The 21404-nt window shown below is 41.5% G+C and overlaps 1 protein-coding gene across 2 annotated transcripts in view; it reads left to right on the forward strand.

The window, feature by feature from the left end:
- Positions 1-897: 897 nt before the first annotated feature.
- The window catches only part of LOC310961076 (CASK interacting protein 2), a 61477-nt gene continuing 40970 nt past the window's right edge, over positions 898-21404 (forward strand). For both annotated transcript variants that reach the window (XM_083933032.1, XM_083933033.1), the window contains exons 1-2: positions 898-1219; positions 3529-4041. In XM_083933032.1, the coding sequence (XP_083789158.1) occupies positions 3948-4041 (94 nt within the window). In that variant the 5' untranslated portion in view covers positions 898-1219; positions 3529-3947. The remainder of the gene's footprint in view (positions 1220-3528; positions 4042-21404) is intronic.

Below are 21404 nucleotides of genomic sequence, written 5' to 3' on the forward strand. Positions count from 1 at the left end.
TGTGGGACATCTCAGTGATTCCCTCGAACAGTGACACATTCTAACATTAACAGTCACTACAGACAATAATAACAGAGTGAAAGAATTGAATTTCCCTTGCGGGATAAATAAAAAGGAATTCTTCTTCTTAAATGTGATGACTTATCATCAACATCAGCATTTAACCAGCAGATGTCACCGCCACACAGTGACTGTCGTTGTCTTCCTTAATATCTCCAGGGGTCCTCGGCAGGGCGCTGAGAGTTCACCGTGAAGGGAAACAAGCAGCAGTTCCATTCTCCCTGTAATGTTGGCTAGAAGTGGTTAAAATGAGACATAATACAAGAGAAGTGTAGTTCCATTGGCACCTAGACGGGTAAGTTCAGTCCAACAACCAAAACCTTCCATTTGAGTCAGGTACATTAAAGTGAGGTGTGTGATTATTAAAGGGTCTGTGATCATGAACACTTGTTAGAGGCAGTGTCTGTACCCTGGATGAGTTTGTTTATCTCCGTTTGTCTTCACAGCCATAACACTGTGTAAAGTTAGTCCATGTCAAGAAGCATAATAGATGCAATAATAACAGAAGGTATGTCACTTTGCCTTCAAAATAAAAACCTAAATACGTGGCACGCGGAGCTTCGCACAGGCGGCTGCTCAGTAGTTCCAGAAATTGACGGTCAAAATTGCGTATTTAAAAAAAGCGTGCGAACACTTAATGGCAAATGTAAATAAGTAAGTTAGTAAGTAAAAGGAAAGACAATTCAGTTTGACAACCCGAGTTTCAACATTCGTCGCACTTTTACTTTGAAAGTCACCATCGGAAGTTTTATACTTGCCGCTGTTCACTTGTCGCGGGCTCGTCCGTCTCGTGCGGGTCGGCGCTCTTCCCTCAGCGGCGCCACAGCGAGTGTTCGTTACCACCTGCGGGTCACCGTCCACAACAGGTGAGAGCACTCCGCGCTATATTAGCTAGTTTAATGGGAAAATAGCTAACAGAGACGCTCTCAAGTACACGAACGGTCGACGTTATAGATGGAAAGACGTGTTTTTGGACTTTGCGTGGCCGGGAGTCGGGACACCTTGACAGTTGAGAGACTGACAAGTTAGCGAACGAGGAGAGGACAACGTACGGAGGATGTATGCGATGAGAAGCAGCGGACAAACCTCCACCAATGTGTCCGAAAACACAGCCTCGCTGCCCGCCCGGATTTAAAAAACGGTCTCTCTTCATCTGGAGGTAACTTATCGGCTCAATTTCACCGGCGCTTCATAATAAACGTTATTCCCAGCGCCGTCGAAATAGTTTACCTAAAACCAAAGAGTAGAAATGAAACACATTGTTGAATGTGTAGTTCTAGTAAATGCGGCACATACGCAGTCCACCATACACGACCTCACTAAACACAATGTGAACTTTTAGCAACTGTTTCACCTTTGTCTTTATCACCAGAGTGGACGAAGAACCAGCTGGAAACCTTGAGTTGTGTTACTGAGATGTTACCACGCACTTTTTTGGATTTAATGTATGCCGAATTTACAAGCAACATTACTCATTTTGAGAGGTCTTAAAACTTGTCATTATTGTTGTATACATTTGCCGGCAAGCAAGGCGGGATTCAATTGGCACAGTTGAGAATGGGGTTTGGTCTGAAATTCTTAGAAGGAAAGATTGGCTTTAAAACATGCCATTAAGCCTTTAACCTATAATGAGAGCATAAAATCCTATTTTTTAGTCTAACCAATGACAATACATTGAAATGATTTCACTTGCTTTCTAATAATAATCATTTTCCATTTGACGATAGTAAACATTTGATAGTAACATGAGTATGGGATTTCTCATGGGCTTTCTTTTTTCACAGGATTCCATGAGAAAGTCACGCATTGTCGTTGAACCCCATTTAACTACTGCACTATCCATTGACATTTAGGCTAACGAGCCCGTTTTGGCCTCCTTGTTTACATTCTGGCTCATGTCAGCGAAGGACTATGCAGTAGTTTACTGCCTGGCAAGGTGCCTGGCTAGTTTTAGATCATGTGTCAGGGCAGAGACATGCATTTGGCATCTGCTGGTGGGCTACGCTCTTGCATGATCAAGCAGTAGTCTAGAGGAATAACAGAACCATCGGACAGCTTGAAATAGGCTGGACAAGACCGTCTACTTTTTGACCTGCAAAGTGTATCCCCGGGCACAACATAAACTATGAATTCAAACTCAACCAAAGACAAAAAAGATTGCCTCTGCTTTATTGGGATTCCTAATTGTGTTTTTTTTTGCACACATAATGGACTCTAATAATGTGGCTCACTGAAACAGCTTGATGTGGCCTCATCAGTAGAGACTGGGGGGGGGGCTGTTTTACACTTTGCTACACTCCTCCTGGTTATTCTGTGTCCCCTTAGTGTTGTTCTTTCAGTAGCTGGCCCACGTTAGATTTCAGGGAGATGGGCTTTGTTTTGAAACAGTGGCCAGCTTTGCCTCACCTTCCTCCTTGGAGAGGAAAAAATACAGAACTTTTTCCTAACGCGTAAACTGCCTGGCGCCCTTTGGCTGAAATGATGCTTCCTTAATGTTGAGGGAATGTTATCTATGGAGGGAGACCTTATGCCTGCATGGGAAGAGTAACAGATTAGCTGCACACTCCTGAGAGACCAAGGCTTCCTGGAGCTGAGAAAACAAACAAGAGTTGGGTCATTTTAAAGGCACATGCCTAATCCTTGTAGAATCCTGATAGAACGGTTTTGTCGATTGCTATTAAGGAATAAGACTTTACTTAACATTGACCCTGTGAATAGAGCGTCTGGCACTAGTAGACCTGCAAAGATTATCAAGAAATGCACAACTATAAGCAGGACATTATACAGTTTAGACATGAGCTTGTCAGTGCTTTGAGATGGGCACACTATGTAATGAGGAAACAGTTTTTAAGATACATCAAACAGCAGCAGACAAATGCTCATATAATATATATCTGCTATGAGCTACAGCTCTACTATAGGCCATTATTATTGCCTGTCTGATATGGGATTTTTGGGACCAATACTGATATTGACCATTTAAATAAAGAACTACATACTGACGCCATTTCTAAATCTACCCATGTATCATGTTCTGTAAAAATATTGGTCCATATTGAACAACATGCTGATACCGATAGATATTGATGTGTATCTGGTCTTACATATGTCTATGATAATATCGGCTGTCATGTCACAGTAGGAATAGCTCAGCTGGTGGGGTATGATAAAAAGAATGATGGCTGGATTCCATTTAGCTGCTTCTTTTTTTTTTTATCCTTGTGACCAACGTATAAACCGTTCTCAGCCATTATTTTACTGCTTAGTTAAATGAAGTTGGGCGCTTTTCCGCTCTGAGTTGATTTTAACTAGATTCGTTCATGTTCTAGCAGCGAACAAAACTATTAATTGAAAACAAATACAAAATCTACCCCATGCAGCTAAAAAGTGCTCTGTCTGATTGGGGCCTCATGGAATGTATTTTTGAAATAATCATAGACTTAATGTGATTTCTCTCCATCTTCCCAGCACTCCCATCGCAGTGTAATGGCCGGTTGGGCTGCTGCTGCCTCCCGGTTGACAGTGACGGACTATGAACATACACTCAGACCAGGCAACTAAATCTCTGCTAGCCCTGCTGTAACTCCAGATCCAATATCACCGTGAAAGTGCCGGCACCCAACAGACGTAATGGACGCAAACTCCAACGATGAGAGGAAAAGCATCTCCTGGACCAGTCTACCCGAGGCTCCCTCACTCTAGATGCTGCTGAGCTCTTTAGTCACAGACGCCGTCTCATGGCTGGGATTCAGCAGCTACATGCTAACTTACTGGCAAATGTTTGCTGAGACAGTTCGCCTGAAGGTGCATTGAAAAGACAAAAAAAAAAGTGACCTTGGCGCGTTACTGCGAGCAGTTTGTGTGTGTCTGTGGTTAGGTGTGTAATCATGGGAAAAGAACAGGATCTACTGGTGGCAGTGAAGACTGGTGATCTTCTGCTGGCACACAAACTCCTCTCCAAAGTCAAGTGCAACAAAACCAGTGAGTATGAAGCGAATGGAAGCAGGGGGATCCATGGTGTTGTGTTATTACTAAGTGATTCTGTGTTTGTTCTGTGCTCTGGGCCTGGGAGTGTAATTGTTTCCTTAGATGGCAGAACCAGAGCTATTGCCGTCGGTTATGTCACTTCTTAACCAAGTGCAGTTTCTTTGCGATAACCACAAGATCAGGTTCAGCTGTCGACCACAAAACACAGCCCCCTCCGGCAGTCGGGTCAGGGACAATATGGAACTAAGTGGATTCAAACTGCGGCACAACACGAGCTAATCTCCTAAACGCAGACCCCTGCAGCCTGTCTGCTTGCTGTGTGGTATGTAGGGGTCTTTCTTCTGCTTTCAGATGCCCTTATCTGCATAGATTCCAAGTCAGCCGACACGCAAGCTCTTTAGAGAAACATTGTTGCAAAAATAATGACAAGGTTCTCCCTTATCCAAGCCCGGGGAAAGTTAAGGCCAAGCAGGCTGTGAAGTCGAAGCCTCTCTTTGTGGCGTTATCTGTTCTGCGCTTTCATCAGTATGGCTGGCTGCTCAGTGACAAGCTCTGGGAACAAAGCTTTGGCTGTCAGGAAAAAGCCTGTTACACACTTTACACACTACACAGACAGCGAGCGCGGCTTGGCGGAGAATATTAAAAAGTAATATTGTCTGTTTTTGTACTGCAGTGTGCTGCTGTTTGTGAACAGTCGACGACCGCCAAACTGGCTAAGAGAATGAATGAGTAATGTTCTCTGCTGTTTTATAAACTGCATCAAGGTGCCCTCGCCATCTGTTTTGGTGAAAGCAGCGCAATGATACAAATACACAGCTGCAGATAAGATCAACTCAATTCATTCATTAAAAATAAATGCTTTTATAGGTAAAAAATCAAAATATTATATAATAGTATTTTAATCAATAAAGAAAAGAACAAAAATGACACATATTACTAAATAATAAACACTTACTTCTATTAAGAAGATAGAGATTTTCCAATACCATTTTTTATTCCCAATTCTGACACACATATATATATATATTTATACACACATATGTCTGGATACATATAAACTGGAGATTACAATTAGAGAACAAAGTATTAATACTTGATTTATTCTGAAATATTGTTATTTTTTATTGTTCAGAACTCGATAGAATATCAGCTGTAGCTCTAACACTGCTGTACTAGCATGTTTTTTTTTTTTAATAACCAAGGCACTTCAAGATTTCAACAATGTTTTCTTCTCTAGGATTCAAAAATGAACAGGAAGTGTAGAGGCCACAGCTTTGAATGACTTCAGCACATCTGAGCCCATAGGACATCACTAGTTTCTCACAGTGCTCTGGTTTGATCTGCGTCTATTCGGACTCAGTCTCTTCCACAGTTCACTAACTGGAATGGGTTTCTGAGACATTACTTTGTTGCCAAGGATTTTCCAGAGATTCTCTATGGGGTTTAGATCTGGACTCTGGGCTGGAGATTTCATTGTTTCAATATTTTTCAATGAACTGCTTAATCTGTATTGCAGTGTGAAAGGTGGCATTGTCTTTTATGAAAATTGCAGCTGACTGGGAGACAGTAACTGTATATTGCTGAAGGAGATTCACATAAACATTTGCACCCTGCCATGTAGCTGTAAAAGAGGCCCAACTCCTGCTGCAGAGAACATCCCCCAAACCATGACATGACATTGCTAAAGTTCTATTTATTTGGGTCTGACGATAAACATTATTTTCGGCGTCAGACAGGGAACGACTGAACCCAAGTTGTGTAAAGAAGTCAGTTACATTTGGAGGAGGAAGTGTCAGAGTCCAGATCTAAACCCCATAGAGATTCTCTGGAAAATCCTTGGCAACAAAGTAATGTCTAAGAAACCCACTACAGTTACCGCACTGTTGAAGAGGCTATACACTTTGTGTGTGTGTGTGTGTATATATATATACAACTGTATACTTCTAACCCTGTATGGATGTGATATGATCATTGTTCTATGGCCCAGGTTTGTAAAACATGAACAAATGAATACAGAGAATTAATGCCATAGGACTTTCTTTTTTTCTTCCTCTTTTTCTTTCTAGTTTGACAGTCGCAGTGTAAAAAGAACATGAAGTCCTTTTTGGGGAGCTAAAATACGTGGTATTGGACTGTTGCATTGACTCCCATACTCACCCATAGCAGCATTTTAGGCAGTATCGGAGGCATGTCCGACATTCTATCAGTATTGGAACAATTACTCTATTTATTTATTGACATATTTATCTCTGTAGGTATTTATGGATGTCATTTTTAGCCCCCATAGGAAAATATGTTAAAGTCAAGTCATCAAGAAGACCACAGTTTACTTGCTCGGTTGACTTTCTTGAGCTAAACAAAAGTTGGACCTTCACCAGGAGAATGCAGCAGCTGACCGCACATATAATGATAATATATGGAGTTGTATACTTTACTCCTTTATGGCTCATCTTTTTAGCACCTGCACAGAGACCATTAGAATATGATATTGACGAGATTTGTGCTAGAAAGTGTTGAATTGGACAGAAAATGATTTTTGCCTGTGCATCTCTTAATCTCCCTCTGTCACATATGCACTCACTGCTTTCAGCACGGTTGATCCTGGGGGGCCCTCGCAGAACTATATCAATGGTTTAGTCATCCGTCACCTGAGTAAGAACCTGCCGTGTCTGACAGCAGCACAGCAGAGGCCTGGGGCAGCTGCCTCTGAGGGCTCTGCAGATGACCTCCAGTGTCTCACATGTACTTAGCAGCCCTGTCAATAAGGGCTGATTGATTGGTTAATAGCGACCTGCTTTCAAAACTTTTACCACTCCGAAAATAGGTTTGTGTATGTAATGTCTGTTAATCATTTAGGCAACAAGGGTCATTCTGAGACTGATGAGAATTAAGGTTGGGCTATATGTTAACATTTTCCAACCGTCAGCCCAGCAACCAGCAATTGCTGATATATTGGCCTCGGAGTACAGTATGTGCGGCAGCATCTGGCAACCCAGCTGGGAGATGTGTTCGAGAGGCAACTTCACTACGCTAATAAATAATCAAAATAAACTAACAAACTGCCAATGAAAGACATATTCTTATCTTCAATTAAACATACAAATACAACCATACACCCTCTGAATTCAGGTCTCTCGCATGAAACTAAAGCAGCTTTCACACTGCTGTGTGGTAACTCGCTGCCTCCAGTGATTTCATTGAAGGGCATGCGTTAGAAGGGAAGTGATGGCATTTTAAAAACAAACACAACTTATATACAAATGCAAAGCTTCTGGAGTGGTCAGATTCCTTTAAAGCTGTTATGGTGGTGTCAGGCTGACGTGCTGGACATTCCCAGGCTAAGCCTTGGGCCGAGGCTGGGTGTAGAGGAGGGAGGCACCTGAGACACATGGATTGAACTCTTAAGCTGGAGGAGTAGTGGGGGGACCCGGGGGTCAGGGAGTGACCAGGCATGTGGTGGACAGACCAACACCAAGTATTGAGAGGGCGTCCGGTCAGCTGGTCTGGCTGTACAGGACTGGCTCTCTGCATTTGCTCATGAAGGGGTCTGTGACGTTATCCAACACTGACACACTGGGTGTAGGATTACATAACAGGACCTCACATATAGTGCAGTGTAACACTTTGGGGCGGATGGATAAACTGTAAGTATTTATTCAGAGCCTAGTTTGTAACAGAGCTGCAGGCTGTTTCCCGTTCCTTCCTTTTATTTATTCCTCCAATAATTCCCAAAGCCTATTCAAAATCATCTCACTGCGGCGTTGGAGAGGTAGTAGTCCTTTTTGTAAACTGTGATGGAGCGTGTGCGTGTGTGTGCGTGTGCGTGTGCGTGCGCGTGCGTGTGCGTGTGTGTGTGGTGGAGTAGATCAAAGAGTGCAAACTGGTAGTTATGCCTTACTCTTACCACCTGTTTATTTTCCTGTGTTGTATACGCACCTCTCTGTGTGTTCCCAGGCTTCCCCGATCCAAACAGGGGCAAAGTCCAATCAACGGTGAAATACTATGGTAACTAGGGCACATTTAGTTGTAATTGCCACGTGATTTAAAAAAACTATATTTCTGAGTGACACAATATTTTAGGGCACATCCGAAAGTCTACTGTGTTTGAAAGACTTTGGAAGAATTTCAGGATCAAAGGTCTTTCAAAAGAATCTGTACACTAAAATATTATAATGTATAAATAACTACAAACAGGCAAAATGCCAGTTTTGTAGTATTACTTTTGTACAATTATATTTTGGAAATGGCCAGGAATATGAGAAACAAGGCAGCTACTAGCCTAATTGTATCTATGTTAATAGCACTTTTATTTTTGAAGTCACTTAGAATGGAGATATACTAAAAAATGTGGAAGTTAAGCATGAATAAATTATATTTGGTTAGAGATTTGCCTTTGTTTACATTATCAGTTGATAACTTAAATTTTTTTTTAAATAGAATCTTATGCTTTCATGCCATAATTAGGACTGGAGTAGATCCTGAACCATGTACTAATTCAAAAAGCGATTCTGAACCAAGAATCGTTTTGAATTGAGGATCCTTCTGAATCGAATCGTGACACTCAGAATCGAATCAAACTGTGAAACACCCGAAGAGCCCCCCCCCCCCACCCCCTAGTCTCAGGTTACAGAAAAGGTAGTCTGCTACTGGATGTAGGGAGCGGCTATAACGCCTGATATCCCCTTTGTGCTATCGGTTTTGCAAGGGCACAGTTGCTGCATCTGGGGCGTGGTGCTGCCCAAGATGACATGAGGGTGTATGTGTATGTATGCATGAACTGGAGTATTGCCTTAACCTGAATATAATCAGGTTTTTAAACTGCATGTACAGGTACTGACTAAACGATACCTTTAACCCAATGGCATTTGTCCTTCGGCTTTTTGTTGAGGGAACCAGGGAGATGCTCACTTCCGGGTCGGCCTACAAAAATCCATCATCCCTGCAACACTATGAGCCCTTCTCAGGCAAATCGAGACAACTACCCCCCCCCCCCCTCCCCCCCACACCACCTAGAGGTAAAGCCGGCTGGGAGGTTGCAGAGCAGACTTGCAGTGTCCCGAGGGGATTAGCCGGGGCACTGGGGCTGGCTGATGGACATGGAGCTGAGACGGGAGGTTTCTTCTCCGATCGGCCATCTGCTGACACCAGGTTGGGTGCTCAGTCAATTTAAGTGGACTTACCACAGCCTTCCTCTTTTTGCTTAGCTGTTGCAGGCTGACAAATCAGGTGGGCTCATATATAGATAAAGTGGTTAGACAAAAGGCTGCAGCCTCTGTCCAGCTACTTGCACTGTGTTGCATATAGAGTGACAGCTTGACACGGAAAGTCATCTTGCCCAAATAACTCCTGACACAGGCGCAGTGGAAGTGGAAGGAGTGGGTTTTTTTTTTGCCCCTCCCTGAATGGGGACCATGAGAGACTAGAGGTCCTTCAAAGGCCTTCATGATTACAATGTCTTTTGTTGCAACACATGCTTGCTTTCATCTTGACCCACAGCCCAACCCTCTATTCTGTCATGGTAAATAAAAGGCCTTTAGGTAATTCTCAACGGACAGATGGACAAACAGCTAAGACAAAAGGCAAAAGATCATATTTGAACGTCTATTGTGTCAGCTATTCGAGCCACACATAATATATTGATGACTCAGACCTTCACAAGTCCTGTGCACTTTTTCACCAAACACACAGGTAACCGCAGTGAGCCGCACTGATGTCTGCAGGCTAATTAATATATCGTATTAACATATCATAATCACATCACTGTCCTCGGTGAATAATCTGTCATATTGATGTATTAGACACCCATCATGGACAACCGGGATGCACAACGGATTGCAAACTTTCAATTAATTTGAACATTTAGGAATGCTAAAAATTTAAAATATGTAAGATATAATACTAAAAAGATCTAGGTTTAGTTTTTTTTTCCCATTCATCAGTCATGTAGTATCAAATTAGAACCATCTGCTGTAGTGAACTTAAACTAAAAGTACTAACTTTGTGAGTAGATGAACATGATTCATGATTCACCCATGAGGGGCTGAGGATTTGGTCGTATACTAAAGTATTGGACAAATTAGGATTTCGACCTAATGTTTGTACAAGTAGAAAAGTAATCGGATCACCACAATCAGTAGGATATGATTCAATTCACAATGATATAAAAAAGAAAAGTAGTGATTTTTCTTTTTTTCCCACATTTGAGAAGCTGGAACCAGATTGTGTTTGACATTTATGCTTAAAATACATCAACAGTTAATCATAGACTGTATGAAAGAGATGGACATAGCTACTGTGAAGTCATCCATTGGTTTAACTGCTGGTATTATTGGTTTACTTTGAAGCATTGAGTGAAGCATGCTGGCTGTAACTCTCTTGGTTTTTGGAAAGCGGGCAGGACCATATTTTGACATGAGGGCTGAGTGCTAAGCCAATGTCGTTTCAGTGGTGCTGCGCTAAGCTAAATGCTGAAGAAGGAAACTGCAGATTTTCAACCAGTGAATAGCAAGTCATCCGGCGGACTATTACCCGTGAGGAGCTTTTTACCCGTTGCAACCAAATGCTGAATGTTGAACTATAACGAAATAGAAAACACCGGTGAGATGGTAAAAGGCCCAAGACTAACACAGACAACACCCAAAAACAAGATGATGGATTCAATTCGATTCAATTGTATTTATAGTGCCAAATCATAACAAAAGTTATCTCAGGACACTTTACAGACTAGGTATAGACCACACTCTATGACTTATTTATGATTTACATTGACCCAACAATTCCCCTGTAGAGTACGGATGGAATTAACCAACTGACATAAGGCTGGGCAATCCCTTTTTCTGCCAGTCAACTAATTAATCGATCGGGTATCAGAGTAATGGTTAGGATAGAGTAATATTTCATTGCCATTGAGATTTAGTACGATAAAGTTTTGTTATGAGACAGCTCGTTTCCCCAAATCCACTAGCTTCAGCACCAGTGAAACTCATTGCTGTAAATTGGGGCTTCCCATTGGGAACTTGCTCAAAAATTCTGTTCACACTTCAAAAGCAGAAATTCACACTCCGTACTGGAGGCATCTTCTTATTGATTAATCATTAATCATTGTAATTTCTAAGTTTCTTCAGCAAACTCAGGCCTGCTCACTTTAAGCATTTCTCTATTCACATCGGGGTTCCCTGTACGCCGGAGTCTCATTTGAAGCGACGATCTCATGCATCATCAAATGATTATGCTTTAAGATGCCAATTTCTTTTTTTTTGATCTTCGTTTCATCAACCGTGAGCTCTCAGTCGCCTCAAAGACACGGTGAAATGAGAAACTGCAGTCCTGTTGTCGTGCAAAAGGCTTGAACATAAAATCTAATTAAATCCTTACAAGTAGCTCTGGACTTCTATCCCCCCTTCACCTTATGTTCCATCGGTTTATTCTTAAGCATCCTCTCACTGTGTAATGATGCTCCCAGCTAGCCTGGCTCTGTCCAATGTGCAAAAATATCCCTAGCACCTCTAAATCTGACTAATTAAAGTGAAGTTCCCACTGCAAGGCTTTTTAAAGTCGTCACTTCTGTGTTGTGTGTTCATTTCACACTAAACAACTTGCTGTCTTGTTGTCTCAATTTCCCACTACCTGACTGACTGATGATGGGGGGTCACACACTACTACATCTTTCTATCTGTATGTCTGGTCTCGAAACACACTTGGGAAGTGACACGGGACTACGAAATACCATGATGCACAAGACAGGATTTTTGGATGTCTGCCAGCGTCGGGTGTCTGATGAAGAATTCACATTATACAGATTACTCACACATGATACAACTTGATAATTAGTGCGCTTTAGAGGTGATTTTCACTTAAGACAGAGGCTGCGGCCACGCTACTACGTGTTGGTTATGAAAACGCATATCTTTTACTACGTTTAAATCTCACAACCACACTACCTCTGTGTTTGTGAGCGCCTAAAATGCAGACATTTCTGCTGAGCTAGTCTCAACGATGACGCAGACACCCACGTCAGTCAGTCTTATCTGTTAGATAGGCTGCCATGCCTTTTGTTCTTCTTGTGTGGGCGCTCCTTTCCCTTCTACATGGCTTCCTCTGGCGATGGATAATACTCCTGGTACTGCTCAAATATGTTGCTGTATTTGCTTTCCACCTGGTGATCTGTCCAGACAAATAAACCTCTGCTCTTACAGTACTTTGCACCTTTATTGTGAAGTATTTCATGGGTATTTTCAACTTAAAAATCCACAATTTTCAACTGCAGGGTATTTCCTATTATTTCCTATTAACAGCAGCAGTTTTAATATGGACGGAGATGATTTCTGATATGGAGCTAAAACCCCTGTGCCATTTTAGAATGGAAACATAGTAGTGTGGATGCAGCCAAAGTCAGCTTGTTGTTTCCACTGTTTCCAGTTTTAATGATATGCTAGGCTAACCACATCCTGGTTCCAGCTCTGCAGACTAGTCAGATAGATATCAATCTTCTCATCCTGCGAGAGATAAGAAATGAAGGCCCAATTAGCATATTTTACAAAATGTGGAACTTTTTACTTTCAGAAATTGTTTGTTTTCTTCCTTTTGCGGATTATCGACTGCCTTTTCTTTAACAACCCCCACCTCCACCGCCCATCCTTTATCTTGGCTTCCTCCTTCCTTCATCCCTGTACCTTGAATTAGAGATGACCCATCTGGACTAGTGTCAGATTAGAAGTCTGCCTTAGATTTATGTAAGAAGAGGTGTATAAGGACATGTGCTTGTGTGGATTAAAGCATGTGTGTTGTCTCCTCTATAAATACAGCATACACCAAAACACATAAATAGTTAATTTTCTTTCAACTTTTATCTGAACTCATCTGTAGTGTTTATGAGTCTGCAGCAGCAGGGTGCTGTAGTTAGCCCATTAGCTAACCAGCTAACTGGGCTAATCACTGTTCGACTTTATCAGCCAGACAGTTGGGTAGCCAAGCAGTAGTGTGTGTGTGAACGGCTTTCGACTTCAACTACTCTTGCACTGCATCAGACACACACACACACACACACACACACACACACACACACACACACACACACACACACACACACACACACACACACACACACACACACACACACACACACACACACACACACACACACATTAATCCTGACCCCTTTCCTCCCCTGACAGATGGGGTAGCATGTCTAGGATTGCTTTGGAATTTACCAAAGGAATTAAGTAGTGCGTGTGTGGTTGCAAGAGACATTTAATCTAGCATAACTAGCCTTTTATTACTAGCTCCAGGCTGCACATTGTTGAGTCTGGCACTCATCCTCATTGAGCCCCATTCTTTTCTTCTGTTACTAAAAAACAAGCCGTTGATCAGACAGGTGCATGAATGTAGCATTCAGAGTGAGAGGCATGGTGTCACTGCTTCTGCTCTGCCTCTACATGCCCTTCAGCTGTTTGAATTTGAATCTGTGAGAAGATGAAAAAATACATACCTGTTGGAGTGTGGTGAGTTTCTGGGATGGCTTTTGTGCTTGTACGGACAAGGACAATGTAAGTGTCTGAAAAGGAGGTCTCCTTGTGTGTGTAATTACATGAATGTGCATACTATGTGTGCATGGGTAAGGAGCGTGTCTCCTGAATGGGAATTGGGCTGCATCACTATCTGGTAGCGGTAATGAGAATCAGCAGGAGAGGTTGCTGTTGGGAAGAATCAAAACAGTGAAGAAGATCAAAGCCCCGTCTCTTACCCTGAATTGGAAGCAAACAGAAAACACCGTCTGTGGATGTTCATATCTCCCCGCATTGTAGTCGCTTGATAGGCTACCGTGCCTCTGAATAAGCTACTATTCATAGTAATGAGAAGTGTCTGGATGACAGTGTCTGGGTGTGTGTATGTTATGCAAACCTGTGACATGGAACGAACAAGTGCAATCAGACAATGCTTCAGGGATGTATTCAAGTTTCAGTGCAACCTTTTCTGCAATATGTTTTTCATCATATTGCTTGCCTGAAGACCAAATTAGTTTTTTTTAGATGTAATGCATTAAGTAGTGCCCCACTAATATGGGATTTTTTATACTGACACCACTTTTTTTTCGAGAAGAAGATTCACAGATTACCGATTTGACGGCTGATGTACTCTGAACCTTGCCTAACCTTTTAAAAAAATATGACGCCATTTCAAAATCACCCCAATGATCGTTTTCTCCATTATGTCTGTGATAGGCCACTCGTCAGCCGATATTAGGAGCTGACTGATATATAAGTTTGGTTTATTTGAATGTTAGACACTTACACTTAAAGCTCTTGCTTATATGCACTGGTGCTGTTTTTTTTGGTGGTGGAATTATTATGTTATTCCAGTTACTCAGCACGACAAACGGTATTTTGCTGTCTCCAGTTTCTGTGATCCGCTGTTTCCTGCTTTTAAAACTCCTCGCTGTGGGTCGCACAACAGTTCACGTCATCAACTCCTGACACCCAAGTCACACCTGTGCCGCCAAGCTGCATCAACTCTATTTACATGGAAATTGAGCCGCCAATACATGTAGGGTCTGAGCCGTCACATTGGAGGACTAATTCAGTCCGGCAGTATACCTCAGTCTGTCTAAATTCAAGGACCAGGCCGCAAAAAAGGCAGCCAAATTACCATCTTACTGTCCAGTGTAAAAAAACCTTCTGTTTGCTAAATCACAATCTTTGTCTGTGAAAGCTGTTGTGTACTAGCAGCATTCCAATGTTGGAAAAATAATCCAGAGATGTCATCAGAAGCTTGGAGAACTCAAATGTTTTACAGAAAGCTTCCATTACAAACGGGCAGCGAGAAGTTCGAAAGACATGAGCATTTAATAAGTCAAGTAGGTCATTAAAAGACTATTGCGCTGTACTACAGGAAATGTATGCTTGCGAGTACTTGGTAGTAGCACTGCAACTAACAATTATTTTCATAAGCTTGCCATTTGCAGATCACTTTGTGGATCAATAGTTAAGTCAATAAAATCTGATCATCATAGTTTCCAAGAGCCTGAAGTGACGTCTTCAATTGTCTTGTTTTGTCCAACCAATAGTACGAAACCCAACAGTCCAAAGATATTTTTATGTACATAATGCATTTTAGATGAATGAGATAATGTTTGATGTTCAATGTCTTCTCTTCAAGTCATTGTCAACAAACATTGTGATTGGGTCTATATCATAGACTGTATAAAAAACGGACGTAGCATACCCGTCAAGGTCCGTTCTCTCAACTTGATCCAATCGTCCTCGCTTATGGGAGTCGCCATCTTGTCAGACTTTGACTCCGCCTCTCCGCCTTATTTCCTCTTTCCAAAATAGGGCATTGATGTGACGTGATGTTGGGGGGAGGGTAATACGTCCATCTGGCTGGCGTATTCCTCTGAGGAGAAGTGAGGGCCAGAGGCTGGCTGTCACTCAAGAGGGCCCCTAATTATTCATAAACTTTAACCACCAATAACATAAAACTAGCCTGGTACAAAAAAATTCACCCCCTTAGGGTTGTTGGAGATATGACCTAAACGTACAGACTAGAATGTTTTTTGTACCAGGCCTAAACAGGTTTGATGATGCTGTGAAAACCGCCTGTTTAACATGGGGGTCAATGAGAAACTGCTCTATTAAGAAACCTGCCCCTAGTGGACACTCAGAGAACTGCAGTTTTTGGCATTTTCTTATTGGATCAGCCAGGAAGTCCCATTCCAACAAATGTGTGGCATTACTGCTTGAAAAATGACTAACCAATGAATAGATTGATATGGACACATTTTGATCCACACCAAAAAAGCTTCATCAAGATTCAATTCCAGTTTGAGAGGGGCTGGGGAAACAGCACCATTTGGTGGGGTTTGAGTTGTGTGGATATATACTGTAGTTTGTCAAGCTATTAGTACTTGATCAGACCAGTCTATAAGCGTGTTGTTTCTTTAGCCCTCGTCCTAGAGCTTGTCCTAAACAGTCATTTAAGTAACATGTTTTGGCATTTGATTCACCCAGATGTCCACATTATGTGGGGAAAAGAGCGTATTGATCCTTGCCTCTTAGGTTCAGTGAGAAATGTAGTGATTTTTCCATCCGTGTCGGAGTGTATGACTTCATGCTGGTGTTTGACATGAGTCCAATAATCATGACTGTTAACTAACTAGCTGCAGGGGTCAATGAGCAAAGCAGCCTTTGTCGAAATTTGTTTTCGACCTCAGCACATAATCACAAATTGCCTCAAGGCTTTGCTACTGAATTCTCACCATTTTAAAGTGGAAATGAGTGAAGAAACTCTCAGGACTTGACTTAGATCCGGGTCAGTCTTCACATTGTAGTTCACCATCGTCCCGATTATAGTCCGTGACTTTACTTTGGAGATTCTATCACAAGTATTAAAGAAGTTACTAAGACAAGGAAAGCGCTATCTATACTATTAGTGAGATGGAAAAGTCTTAGCTGTGAAAAATGATATTAAAAAAGAAAGTGACAGTGGTAAACTGCTGCACACAGCAGACACTGTAGACACCTCCACAACATCAAAGGGTAGACAGTGATGAGCTAGCTATGCAAAAAATACACAAAAGTTTTCCACTTCTAGGCTGGTGAACTCTGTGTGAACCTGTGTCATATTTCTTGCATTACACACCAGTGAAAACTGTGGTTCTGGTAAAGAGATTGGTTTCTGTCATTGCTTCTGGACACGCAGCAAAGCAAAGGAAAGGGAATATCTCATTGGACTAACATGGAAGGATGTGGACTATTTTTTTCTGTTTGTTTGAGTGGAGTTGTTTTTCTCCAAACACATTCAAATGTGATCACATATATTATTATCTTATTGTACCTTTTTAAGGAACAATAGGTTTATTGACATTTTATTTAAAACATGTGTACAGTGTACTATTACAAAGTCGCAGAAGTGCACAATGACTGTTCCAGACTACACTGAGACACAGGTATACATAAAAATTCCCAATTGTACCTTTTTGCAGGATAAAGGTTTGTTGTTGGGCAGTATCCTGCTCTTTACCCCAGTAGCACACAAGGTTTCCTGTAAAACACCACATCATTTAAAAACAGAAACTTCCTGAAAACCTTTTTTGAATTTCTTAAAAAAAATAAATGAAATGCTCCTTTATCAACCCCAGAGCTCAAATATTTTAAACATTTTGCATTTGGGACAAAGTTTAGTTTGACACTTTGCACAAACACAGATGTGATATATATTACTACACATGATAATGTATTCTCATGTGCTGCTCTCAAGAGAAAAGGAACGTGTTGTACCGATTCAGTGTCTTGTGTCCTGCCAGAGACCCATCAGGATCAGCTGGATGTGAACGAAATAGAAGAAGTGTGATTCCTGGTGCATGTCACTGTTTGTTTTGGCCTTTTTTCCATTAAGATGAAGTTCCAATCCCAATAAAACTGATTTCACAGCCCTGTATCAGGTTTGTGTAGGAGTCGAGTATCAGGATCACAGAATATTTTAGCGTTGCGTTCTGCAAAAATCATACTCAAATCCAATAATGCTATAATCATGTCTACTAAATTGATCTTGCCTTACTGTATAAATTATATTATCATATTGCTTAACCTCGGGCATATGATAAATATTAATAACTAACAAAGTTGTTTTCCTCCAAGGCCAATATTGAGAGGTCATAAACTGGTCTAATCCAAAGCATGGAAATGAGGACGATGCTCTGCAGTGAGTTGTGTTAGTAGAGTAAACAGATGATTTGAATGGTATGTAAAGTGTTTTGTCCCTAAGGTGGAGGGTTGAGGCATGTCATGTAATGTGGTGGCAGGTGCCCCTCCGCCTGTTCTCATCCCCTGTTGTTTGGGGTAAGGTATACAGATGTAGCAACACTGGTTCACATGTACACACTAATATACACAATGCTACACAACACTACAGATCATCTGTTTCATTTCCACGCTGGCTCGTCGTCAGCAAATATTGAATGTGTCTGACCTAGTTGCCAGAGGCACAGCAGGAGATTGCTCTCTACATTTTTAACAATGGGGCAAATTTATAGGATAATACAGTTCAGAGCGGCTTTGATGTTTTTATGATGTTTTAAGGCTTTTACCCAAGACCTACTTCCAGCGTTTATTCCTATAGCAAAGCACGATGTGACAGAGCAGTTGATGAAGAATTGATTAAGCTAAAGTGTGTCACTTTTTGTGCTGTCCTTTCTTTCCTCTGTAATGTTAGGAAACTCTGCCAGTGAGTTCCAGCTGTGTTCACAGTACACACACACAGCCTATGCTACGTTTTTATGACTGTTTACCTGAGCACAGGGCCATAAACACATACTCCATACAAGCAGGCACTTGTGTTTCCATTCACACTTTTTGTACACATACATACACATACTCATAGTGTCCCTAGAACCAGTGGTAAAACAAAAAGGTGTTCTGGTAGCACTGTCGGGGAAACTACGGAGCTGCCAATTACTCACCTTTACTCACTCATTCAAAGACTGATGCTGATGATGCTTTAGGGCGTGTTTGTCTCTGCAGGCAGCTACATTCCATTCACTTCATCAGCATTCATCACATATAAAGCTGGGGGTCTATGACTTACCAGGATTACAAGTGATCACACCTGATGTCTCTTCTAAGCACATTTGACAGCCAGTGATATTCAACTCCCACCTGATTGAGGACACAGACAATATTCAGTGGTAGATTAAACAAGACTTTACAGAAAACTTTGGAAAGAGTTAAAAAAGATCTTTACTTTTTATAGAATGATGCAGATGCTAGCCATGGACAGCTAAACATGTGATTTTGCAGGCTGTCACATCAGCATCCATCGGTTCAAAGAGTACATTTACTCAAGTACTTTACTTAAAGTCTCTGTGAAACGGGAGTTGGAGCATCTTTAGCATCTCAACTGTGACGTATTGCCCTGTGAAACAGAATATTTGGGTGTACAGTTACAAGATGATTACTTCACATTTGATCGGCCTGCTAGGAAGTGGGCGGGCTGAGAGTTTAGCACAATAAAGAGCTACAGAGGAGAGGACTGTTGGCTACACACACACACACACACACCTAGAAGAACGATTGAAAGGGACTTTCAGCCAGGTCTGCGTTGGCGCAGAGGCAGATGTTGAGTTGGCAGAAAGTCTCACTGAAACCGACCTCAACCATGTTGTTTTTGAAATGAAAAAGTTTGTTACGTACTGTAACCCCATGGGCTATGAATATAGGTGTTTTTGCCCACTGATGTCCAAACACACAACGCTTCCTTCTCTCCCCATGCCACCCTTTAAGATACTATGCGCACAACTACGAATCGATCCACAAACGGTAAAGCTCGGTTTTGTATGACCGCTGTGGCTAGCTACTCTGAAATGTTTATTTGATTGGATTCATTACTGTAAACACCTCTGAGTTATGGATGAGTCGTCAAACATTTGAAACGGTTTTACTTGGTTTTACAGGAAGAGAAAAGCTATTTATTTTTCTTTTCACTGGGCCATCAAATACAGATTTGAGGTACTTGTACTTGACTTTAGTATTTCCATTTTACCTTACTACACTTGTATTCCACTGTCTTTCAGAGGGAAACAAACATTGTACTTTATTACTATTCCTCATTTTTTTTGCAGCTTCAGTTACTACTACTGGTTGCTACTTTGCACTGCAATAGATTACATGCAAAATGTTATAAAAAATATTTTTTATAGACAAAATAATACAGTACAGTACGATAGACAATACATACAAATAGTTTCAATTAGCTCAACCTTGACCAGTGAAAGTATTAGAATACTGCGAATTGGCCTGGCCAGTTGCATTGTGGGTAATGTAGGTGGCAGGTTTTGACAAGGAGGAATAATGTGTTGAATAAAATAGATGATATCTCTGGTTCTGCAGCACCCATTTTGATCTGTTTTTTGTAAAGCGTCTGTTGTGGTTCTGTTAAATTGCTTAAGTACTCTTTAAATCCTGTGCTGCTGCACGGTTTATATTGAGCCTTCGGGCATTGATATTTCAACTTTAAACAGTGATGACCTAGCCATACAGATTTGACTAATCGATTACAGCTAATGGAGCATTGTGGCAATTATGCTTAGGCCCAACCAGGGTTTTAAAAGTTAAATATATTCAGTCATTTACTCAATTCCTGTATGCAACCTTTAAAACATCACCACATCAGCAGATACCAAGCTGTCACATTTTTTTGCTAAGTCTCTCCACTTTGCTGGAGTTCTTTTTGAAGGTGGAGTTTTTGGGGAAAGCCGTGGCAGCAGCAGCAGCAGCAGCAGCAGAAGCAGCAGCTCAGGCTGACACAGGCAGTCTCTTTCCTACTCAGCACACAGTGCTGGATGATGGCTCTCGACTTAACAGCCCAGTTTAATCACATTGTTTTTACAGTCCTCGCGCAAACACTCATACACACAGGCACACTCCTGCAGGGATTTGGGCACTCCCTGCCAGCGACACTGGCACTGCTGGAGCCAAGCTAGGGACAGTGTTAGCTGGGATTTCACAGTTCATTTAAGGTTGCAGACACCTTCACGGATTACAAACATAGATTTTTTTTTTTTTTTCCTTTTTTTCACATTTTAAATCATGTACTATTAAACGCGTTACTACATACCTGGTAGCAATAAACAACAGCAACAGTGTGTTGCATGCAGAAACAAGTACATTCCTAGTCATGTTTTGAGCCTTAATAGGAATTCTGTGGGACAGTTGGAGTGAAGTAAGGTCCCTGCTCGGCCTTGTGGTTTGGTTTGAGGGACTGTGTTTACCCTCTCAGTAATCAGTGCAGTTAGATGGATGTGTTCCTCAGATAAGTGTTTCTCTTGATGAGGTCCTTGCCTGACCACAAACCATTTATCGCCAGAGCGAGACGATGACCTTAAATTACCCCCTTTTCTCACTCCTCTGTATTTTGGTCTTGCCCGAGGCCACCGTGGCTGCACTGTTTGTATACTGACTACCTTCTCATTGTAGCGTGGGGGTTCTTCCAACCCACAACCTGTAACCAGTTTTCTTTTCCCTGCTTTTGTTAATCAGAAGTCGGTATGGGTGGAAGTGGGTTTGACTCGAACAATTCCTAAGAGCCAAGTCTGAAAGTAACAACTGTTATTTCATGTCAAACATGTTTTTTTTTTCTAAAACATTGAACTAGAGAAGTCAGTCTTGACGCTTAAAAAGTCTTTTTTAGAAAAGCAAATGCGGCAAAAATATGCTTTTTCTTAGATATCAAATTAAAAGGGAAAATGTCAGAAGGCTGCACTTGAGAAATCAACTCCATTCAACATCAGTACAATGTGAGAAGCATTTTGTACCGAGCAACATTCAAGATGCACCAGATCAGACTTTTCTGTTAACTTAGAAGGT

This window comes from Echiichthys vipera (genome assembly GCF_963691815.1).
Source record: "Echiichthys vipera genome assembly, chromosome: 18".
In the NCBI taxonomy this organism is placed as follows: Eukaryota; Metazoa; Chordata; class Actinopteri; order Perciformes; family Trachinidae; genus Echiichthys; species Echiichthys vipera.